Here is a 10,306-nt window from a genome sequence, read left to right on the forward strand (position 1 = left end):
CCCCCATCCCTTAGCTCCCATGCCATCTAATATCCTGTAAGTTGTTTATTTTGTCTATTTTCTATCTTCCCCTTGTAATACAAACCCATTCTAGATTATTTGATTCATTATATCTCCAATTCCTAGAAGATTGTTTAAAACATAGTAGGTAGTCGATAAAACTTTACTGAATGGATAAATTAAACTTATGTCAATTTTACCTCAATTAATCTAAATCAAGGGGCTGAGGCTGGGGCTTAGCGGTAGTGCGCTCGCCTGGCATGTATAAGGCACTGGGTTCAATTCTCAGCACCACATATAAATAAATAAAATAAAGGTCTATCAACAATTATATTTTTAAAAAATCTAAATCAAAACCAATAGGTTTTTTTTTTTTTTTTTTTGATTGAACAGCTTTTCTGGAAGAAAAACATTCAAAAATTGGAATATTCTGAAAAAGAAAAGTCAGTAGAAAGGTAACATACAATTACATAATTAAACCACATTATAGAACTACAATAAATAAGACTATGATGACTACATCAATGAACATGCCCAAGTCTAAAATCAATAAAACTCTTGTTTATGTAAGCATATATAACACAATAACGTAGCATCCCTAATATGTGAGGAAAGACAAGACTATTCAAGAGTTTGGTGATTAGTGACTTTTATATGAAAAAGAAAACTAAGTTGAACCTCTACCTCACATTATACTCAGGACTTAATTCCAGATAAATTTTAAAGCTGAACAAAAAAATAATAATAATTATAAGACAAGTAAATAATTCTCTAGTAATCTTGTATTAGAAGGCTGGGAATACAGGTCAGTAGAGAGTGCTTGCCTAAGATGATTCATCATCATAATCATCATCTTCTTAGAGAAAACATATAAGTAAGGCATGAAGTTCATGAATCTATACAAAGAAAAGTATTAATAATGTTAATAACAAAATATTTCTTTAATTTTTATTAAAAGATAACATGAAGAAAACTTAAAACAAGAAAAAGAAATATATATGGCATATAATCTACTCATAGTTCTTACAAATGAAAAAAATTATGAGAAGATATACAAAGGTTATGTAATGATTAAAAAGACAAACTTCACACATTAAAAAATGTTTGACTATGAGCATCTGGGAAATGCAAATTATACAAGAGAGTATTTATCACCCTTAGATTTTAAAGATTTAAAGATTGATATTAACCAGTGCTAGAGAGCTATGAAGAAACAGGCACTCATTTGCTGTTGATGGAAGTACAAACTGGAATAACTTTTGGGGAGTTCAATTTAATAACAGCTATAAAAATTTCAACATGAATAACTTTTGGTCTTAAAAATTCAATTTCTAGGAATTCTCTCATGCATACACATACATGATTATGAACAAGATTAAAAATATTAGCCAGGCAAAGTGGCACAAGCCTGTAATCCCAGAGACTTGGTAGGCTGAGGCAGGAGGATCATGAGTTCAAAGCCAGCCTCAGCAACTGAGCAAGGCCCTAAGCAACTCAGTAAGACCACATCTCTAAATGAAATACAAAAAAAAAAAAAAGGCTGGTGATGTGGCTCAGTGATTAAGCATTCCTGGGTTCAACCCCTGGTGCCCACCCCCCCAAAAAAAAATACTATTGCAAAATTGTTGAAATAAGGAAAGCTGAAAATGAATCAAATATTCATCAATGGAAAAGTGATTAAATAAATTAAGAAATACATTTCTAATATATCCATAATATGGAATATATCTGTAGCTCTTAGAATAAAGACTGTTGGCGGGAATGTAAAATGTTGCATTATAGGAAACAAGATGACAACTCCTCAAAAAACTATAAACAATTACCATATGATCCAGCAAGCCCACTTCTGAGTATATATCCAAAAGAACAAAAAGCAAGATTTCAAAGAGATATTTGAGTATTTATGTCCATAGATACATTAAACAGTCACCAAAAGGTAGAAGCCGCCAAATGTCCATCAATGGATGAATGAACAAAATGAGGCATATAAATATAAACAAATATATTTAGTCCATAAGGAAGAAAATTCTATTACATGCTATAACATGGATGAATCTTGAGGACATTATGTTTAGTGAGATAAGTCAGTCACAAAAAGAAAAATACAAATGTTCCATTTACATGAAGTACCTAAAGTAACCAAATTCCTAAGAACATTCAGTAGAATGGTGGTTGCCAGAAGCTGGGGAAGAAATGGGAAGTTGCTTAATGAGCACAAAGTTTCAGTTTTACAAGATGAAAAGGTTCTGGAGATTTGCTGAGCCGCAGCATGGATTCACTTCACAATACTGAACTGTACACTTAGAAATGGTTAAGAAAGTAAATTTTAAGTTATGTGCTTTTTACTACAGTTTAAAAAAAAAAAAAAAAAACTAGCTGGGCACAGCAGCACAACATGTAATCCCAGCAACCCAGGAAACTAAATAAAGCAGGAAGATCCCCAGTTCAATGGCAGCCTGGGCAACTAAGTGAGACCCTATCTCAAAATTTGAAAAAAAAAAAAAAAAAAAAAAAAAAGCAGGGAGAGGAAATGGGGATGTAGCTCAGCAATATAGCATACCTGGGCTCAATTCCCAATATTAAAAAATAAAAAGGACTATACTGTCTTGGAAATATCTCTAAAATGCTGTTTAGTTAAAATACAAACTCTAGAGCATTATGTAGAATATAATCTCACTTATATAAAAAATTTAAAAAAAAAATACAACACACATATGCTAAACATAAAGAAAAAGTCTAGAAAGATGGATACCAAAATGTTAAGTGATAACCCTTTACTAAGGAAAAGGAGATAGGCCAGAAATGGTGAAGTATTAGCCTAATTTTTTGTGTATTTCTATTCTGCTTGACATTTTTAAATCAAGCATATTGTTCTGTATTGCTGGATTATCCACACTGAAACAGCTGAGACAAATAGAGAAAAAAGTAGCAAGAAGTGGACTGAACCAAGAGTCAGCAAACTATCACCCAGACCAAAGCGGCAATCTGTTCGTTAAGGTCTGTGACCTAAAAAGAAACTGAGATAGACCAAGAGAGAAGAAAGAGAGATTGTATGAATGAAATTTTTAGTGATATATTTGTTTTATTAGAACAGGAAAGGAACTTTGGTTACTTTGGGGTTTTTTTAATACTTTTTAGTTGTAGTTGGACACAATACCTTTATTTATTTTTATGTGGTGCTGAGGATAGAATCCAGGGCCTCACACATGCTAGGCAAACGCTCTACCACTGAGCTACAACCCCAGCCCTGGTTACTTTTTATAATACCCAATTTCCCTTCCTTTTTTTCCTTACCTTGCCAATACTTTCTTCAAGGGATTCTTCAGATTCAAAGAAAAATAAATGCCTGCTAAAATATCCAAACAACTTTGAACAGTGGGATCACACAGGCCATTTTTATCTAACTTCTCCAGTAGAGGCACAATCTATAATCCAAAAAAATTCAAAGTCATTTTTTTCCAATATCAACTATATCAAACTGGTTGAAAAAAGTAATATGGTTGGTTACAAATACTCTTTTAAGTTTCAATTATACTGATTATACTGTGGAATGTTTTTCATATTGTACTAATTTAAATATCTATTTTTAGTATTTATTAACCTTTTCAATATATGCTCCCAAATCCCTCTTCCTACTCCAGACCTACCTCCTTTAAGACTGAAAACAGGAAGACTGGCTACAAGCCTACTTAAGAACTCTGCATCACATTCCCTTGCCAATAGACAACTGGTTTACCTTTAGAGAATATAAACCAGCAAGTGTCTGGGAAAAAAACAGCACACACAATGGCTATTAATGGCTTAAGGTAGAGAAAATTTGCAGCATTCTTAAAATTATGGTAGTATCCATAATGTATTTAATTTCTTTCCAAAGAAATATTATGTAAGCTCAAGTGGTAAATTCAAATAGTAATTGAAATACTAATGAGGACAATCTTTATATTTTATCTTTTAAATGTGCCTGCTGAAAAATTTTGAGGATTCAAATCTACAAAAATTTTTTAAAATATTACTAAAAAGGTAAGTATAATAATTTCCTATTCTAGGGGCTGGGGATGTGGCTCAAGCGGTAGCGCGCTCGCCTGGCATGCGGGCGGCCCGGGTTCGATCCTCAGCACCACATACCAACAAAGATGTTGTGTTCGCCGAGAACTAGAAAATAAAAATATTAAAAATTAAAAAAAAAAAAAAAAAAAAAATTTCCTATTCTATCTATACAGCTCTAATTATAATAGAAATCTGAATATGGCTTCTATTACTGCTATGAATAAATACTATATAAAAAACAGAAGAGATTTTTTTAATCCTATTCTTTAGTTGATAATGAATAATTTCATATTATTCAATAAGTTGACATTGAATAATTTAAGCCAAAAGCTGTCAGTTAATTAAAAGTCTATAATAGCATAACCTTCAGGATACACCCATGAGTAATAATTCGGCCTTACCTGTTTAATATAATGGATTTGTGACACTCCATCTGTGAGTTGCACACAATGTAACAGCAAAGAAGCTAGATTTTTCCCTTCCCCATCAGCAAAAGCTATATAACAAATGCAAAGAAAAGTCAATAATTTGATAATATGTAGATGAGTTTTCCTTTGTTATGAATTCTATAAAATCTTTAAAACCAAAAAAGCAAGAAGACTTTAATATGAAGTCAAAAATTCAAGAAAACCATTTTACATCTAAAACTGGATATAAGAAACATGAAAAATTAAATAGAATTTGAATATTATGTGCTATGGGGTCACAGGAATTAAAACACTCTACTTGCAAACTGGCTGAAAAAAATATATTCAGTAAATGAACTTTGAAATCACCTACATCTCAAAATTTCAAGGTCCTGATGACGAACTGTCAGTGCAGCAACTTGCATTTCTCTCTTCTTCTTTACACCCATTTTAAATAGAATTAACAGCAGTTACTGTAAGAAAAAAGAGTGTTAAGGCCTTGTTCACTGTAGGGCTTCTCAATCTCAACACTACTGACATTTTGGGTGGGATAATTCTTCATTGAGGAATGCTGTCCCCTGCACTGCAGGATGTTTATAGAGTTTCTTTGGCCTCTACCCAGTAGATGCCAGGAGCACCATCCTCTCAACAAGTTGTGATAATCAAGAAGTCTCCCAATATTGGCAGCTGTCCCCTGGGGAGCAAAACGCCCAAGCAGAGAAAAACTGACTTACAGGTTTCTTCCTTGAAACATAAGATTTTTTTTAAGCTCAATAAGAGTTTATTATTTTCTAAAGTTACTTTTACCCATTATAACCCAGTTTCTGTATTTTAAAATACACAAACCTTCATTATAGTAAAATCTAGAGAAACCAGCAGTTTTTCCAAAACAATTAATTGGGCCAAACTAGCCACAAGGTACAGCTATATCTTGTTTTCTGCAAACTATTTTATAAAGAAAATTTTTACATACTATCTTTGTGAATTTGCTTTTAGCTAACAGATCAAGGGATTCATAATGAGCTACAGAACCCTACCCAAGGGCTGGGGTTATAGCTCAGTGGTTGAGTGCTTGCCTCACATGCATGAGGCACTGGGTTCATCAGTGAAAATAAATAAATAAATAAATAAATAAATAAATAAAACAAAGATATTATGTACATCTACAACTAAAAAAAAAAAAAGAACCATACTCAAAGACTACATACTAATAATTTCATGCCATCGGGAAAAAGTCACTAGGGAAATGCCACAAGCCTCTTTTCATAATACAGTTAGCAGTTTTAACATTGTTTGATACAAACACTAGAGGATATAACATAGTGCCTCTGTAAAAGACATAAAACTGGGAGGACATGTTGAGTGATAGAATCGAATGAATAAACTGGAATGATGAACAACATGGAATTTACTAAGATAAAAAAGAAATAAAAGTAAAAATTTGCATTTGAATTAGAAAAAAAAAAACATATACCACAGAAATGCAGGATGGGGAGCCAGAGAGAGGTGAAATGTGACTTGAAACAGTGCAATACATGAGTCAACAACACAACCTGACTGCTAAAAGCCACATTAGAAATTGGCCAGATCAAGAGAGTGCTGATTCCTCAGTCATCCAACCAGGTGAGGTGACATAGGGAGGGTATGTACAGGGATGGTAACATACTTGAAGGTACCACAACAAATAATGGAGCTTACAAGGAAGAAACAGTGGATTATTTTGTTTTGTTTTGTTTTTTGGCTAGAGGATTAATAAGCATGAGCTTCAGGAAGACAGATTCCACAGGAAGAACTCCATGTTCCAACTAAGGAATGGGCTACCTTTCAAGCAGAATTTCCCAGCATGGGAATACCCAAACAGAAACTGACTGATCACAAGTTTCCTGAACACCTAATATGGCCTCTTCTGGTCTCCTCTTTATCCTTGCCTCCAAAAAGAGTCCATTCTTTTAAAAATACTAATCAAATCTAATTGTTGTTTTTCTTAAACCTTTCTTAAAAGCTTCCAATTACACTTAGGACAAAATCCAAACTTGAGAGGCTCTGGCTATGAAAGCCCTAAATAATCAGGCCCTGGTTTCCTCTACTATTCATCTCACATCAACCTACTCTTCACCACCTCAAGAGTCTTTGCACTTCCTGATGTTCTTTTTCACACCTGAGAGTTTTGCATTTCCCAATCTGCCTATTAATATTCATTCTACATCTTTGCAACTTCTTGTTATCACTCAGGTTTCTGCTTGAATAACCACATCCTAAGGGAAGCTTTCTGTGACTGTTTTATCTAAAATGCCACCATACTTAACATTGCTATGACTTTATTTTCTTCACAGCACTTATTAGCTAACTCAAATTCATTATCTTGTTTGCTTCTATATCGTCTGTCTCCCCTAGTGGTAAACTCCTTGAAGGGAGCAACTTTAATCTATTTTATTCAGTTTTTACTTCTCAATTCCTAAAAAGAGTACCTGGCACATAGAAGGTACTCAATAAATATATGGTGAATTAACAAGTATTTGCAGAGGTGTTCTAGAAGGGGTATACACATTTAATGGCAGAAAGGTAGACTACCTGGTATCTACAGCGCATTCGATAACAAAGTGACAGCTAGTCCTGCCACTAAAGAAACTATGGTCCGTTTGGGAAGTAAAGTATCAGTAAGGTATCAGTACCGTAATGGCAGGTGAGGAACCACTTAATCAAAAAGTGTTATAAAAAATGGATGCAGCTAAAGAAGCATTGACAAGTGAGGAATTTGAAAATCTATAAATTAGATTTACATATAAATCTATAATTAGATTTAGGGAAATAAACAATCAGCAACGCAAAGTGCGAAAGATCTTAAGGTAATTGGGGAGACAATTCCCAGATGAAGGATGAGCAAGTCTATAGCATGATTTGATGCTGGAGCCCTCAGGACTATACAAAAATAGGCTCAGGAATTATGCATGCTCAAGTGTTGCCTAAACGTGTATCCTGATGAACTGGACCTCCCCAAAATGGAAAATCCCCGGTTCACCTTAATTACGTAAGTGGCCAAAAGGTGCTCAGCACATTGTACTCAAGGGTCCCACTTACTGCCTCCCTTTTGATCGCTGCTTCCCTCCCATCTACACCTTTCTCGCTGCCTCCCACCAACATTCTCTGGGCGATTTCCCAACCACGTGGAGTCCGGGGAATGACAGGTGAAAAAGTGGTTAAAGGGCTGTCTCCATGGAGACCCAAGCGACCGGAAATGAGTTTCACGGCCGCCAAATGCTGGCGATCCATAAGATGGGAACTGATGTGACTGACTCTCCAGGCGGCCCTAGAAAACTGGCCCGGCCGAGCGGTGGAGATTCCCGCGCTACCGCGGGTCTGGCAACAGAACGCCTCGGAGCCAAACCTCGTGGGAGACTGAGCCGATTCGTCGCGGTCTGGACAAGCCCCGGAAACTGGTCCAGTGTACGTCGTGTCAGCGGCACGCAACGTGGTCTACAGCCGACTACCGGGCCGGGCGGAGAGGGGCAGGGCCGGGACCTGGAGGAGTAATCATCGCGAGAGTGGACCAAATGCAGCCCCTCCAATCAAGAGCTCGGAAACCCGTGACGTCACCGCGGGGAGGCGGTGGCAGGAGAATTTGGTTAGACCGCGACTGTACCGTCTGCGCAGTGACCGGGCTAGCCGAGTTGGCGGGCTCCGTGTCCACTCCATCCCCTTCTGGGCGACCTGGACTGTGGCCTCCACCCTCCTGGGTCTCAACCCCGACTTTATACCCTTTCCCACACCTTTTCTCCAGCGCAGATACCGGGGCAAAACCACTTTGGGCCGCGGAAACGAGATGCCCAGTGACTCTAGTAGGGATTAGGACAGGAACTGAACCGAAGCCACGAGAAGAATTTGGCCTAAAATGAGAAGTATGCCAAAGTGCATTTATTTATTCAGCAACTAGTTAATGTACTCTACTGTTGGAGCGTTGTCAGACTCTAGCCTTGAAAATGGTCCCTAAGGGAAATTGTCACAGGATTCAAAAAAAAAAAATCACAGGATTTAAAGAAAATCACGGAGTGCCGAACACTACTCTTGGAGGCAGGACAGGCCGCAAGCTCAGGAAAAAGATGCTATGCGATCTCGAGGGGCATTAATTAGGGTTATGCGGAAATACATTCCAAGAACCTAAACCTTCATTCAGGTTGAAGACATTGCACTTTTAATCAATTTATCTGAATTTTAAGTCACCTTGCCTTGTTTATCTTTGTAGCTTTGGTACAGGTGTATGATTTTGAGCTTTATTAAATTGTATATGTATTCTCCAGCAATTCAATCTTCAGTATAGTTTTTTGGGATTCACGCACATAAAAAGGTGACTGTAGTTCTTTCCCTCACTATCGTGAGGGGGCAAAATTGCAACATATGCAGTGGAGGGGAGAAATAAAGAATATCCACATGCTTCTGCCCCTTTCAATGTTTTAGTCTCTCAAATTACTCAATACACTTTCACTCTATAGGTTCTTAATCAAGAAAAGGACAATCTTTTAATGCTAGGCACTGTAATAGACACAAACAATTCACAGCAAACAATTCTAAGCACTGCAAAACACACTTAATCATGATAGGCTAATGACAGACATTCCCTCTGCATGATAAGTTCAAAAGTCTTAAGCCTTAGGCTTTGTGTCCAACAGATGCACACTCACTCAGACCGAGATGATTAGGTCTGGAACCAAGGCAGGCTTTTCCTGGCGTGGAGTGGACTATGGGTTGAGGAGAGGGTGGTAGGGAGAAGTTTCAGCTTTCACCAAGGTCCAGACAAGGAGGTAGAGTTTGAGAGTGGTGAGGGTCACGCAGGAACGGCGATAAGTGATGGGATGTCAGGTCCTCATCAGGCTCTCCAGCACAAGTGTATCCTTGTTTCTGCTGGCTAAATCCCTATTCATTTGCTCTATTATTTATACTAAATTTTGGGGGGGAGGGTTGACCCCCCTTTCAATTCTTATCAGCCACCACTGGATTTCTCAGTGACATCATTTACCCTGGGGTCAGAAACATTTGGTCTGGTGGTCTCCACCCTGATCTTCTTGCCTTTTTCTCTTATCAAGTGCCAGGGGCTTCACTATGTTTATCAGGGTGAGGGGCAGTAACTTGTTTGTGGCCATACTGGAGGGCTCTGTGGGTGTGCTTGGTGAAACTGCAGGTTTCAAACTGGAGTTTTTAAAATGGAGTTGCTTAGGCTCAGGCCTAAGGCCATCCTAACACTGTTGCATAATATTCCATTGTTTAATGTGCTACACTTCTTTTAAGTATCCATTTTAGTATCTCTGGACATTTGTATTATTTCTAGCTTACACTCTAATAATGCTGCTGTGGACTATTTTATTCATATCGACTCATCACTATGTGCACAACTTTATAGTAATTGTTTAAAATGTTTTATTGATGAGGACTGATAGTATGGAGTACCTTGTTGTTTAAAAACAAGTAGATTTAAGTACTCACCCATATAACAAAAATTTCTTGAAATATTTGTTACTTTACAAGAGCTCTTAACTTTTCTCTATTTACATTTATGTTTAATTATGATAAAATACACATAACAAAATTTATCATCTGAACCATTTTTAAGGGGGTGTGTTTAAAATGTGTTGTTCCAGGCCCACTAAAATAATTATATAACTCTTAATGATTTCCAACCCTTTTTTTGTTCTGAACGAATCATTTGAAAATAAGGATCAAAAATTGTGACTCTATCACCCACACAAAGGGAGGTGGGCTAGGAGTCAAATATAATAAACATATATGTTAGGAGGTAGTGACTGCTATGGGGAAAAAAAATTGGAGAACAAAAGATGAGCGTGGAAGGGAGATTTGTTGCC

The 10,306-nt window shown here is 36.8% G+C and overlaps 1 protein-coding gene across 1 annotated transcript in view; it reads right to left on the reverse strand.

Moving 5' to 3' along the window:
• Positions 1-7,942, reverse strand: part of Thada (THADA armadillo repeat containing) — a 313,209-nt gene extending 305,267 nt beyond the window's left edge. Inside the window, exons 1-4 of the mRNA XM_076833305.2 lie at positions 7,840-7,942; positions 4,828-4,927; positions 4,449-4,543; positions 3,295-3,425 (exon numbers count right to left, since the gene is read on the reverse strand). Of these exons, the coding sequence (XP_076689420.2) occupies positions 3,295-3,425; positions 4,449-4,543; positions 4,828-4,903 (302 nt within the window). The 5' untranslated portion in view covers positions 4,904-4,927; positions 7,840-7,942. The remainder of the gene's footprint in view (positions 1-3,294; positions 3,426-4,448; positions 4,544-4,827; positions 4,928-7,839) is intronic.
• Positions 7,943-10,306: the final 2,364 nt, after the last annotated feature.

Source organism: Callospermophilus lateralis, chromosome 14 (assembly GCF_048772815.1).
Source record: "Callospermophilus lateralis isolate mCalLat2 chromosome 14, mCalLat2.hap1, whole genome shotgun sequence".
NCBI lineage: Eukaryota > Metazoa > Chordata > Mammalia > Rodentia > Sciuridae > Callospermophilus > Callospermophilus lateralis.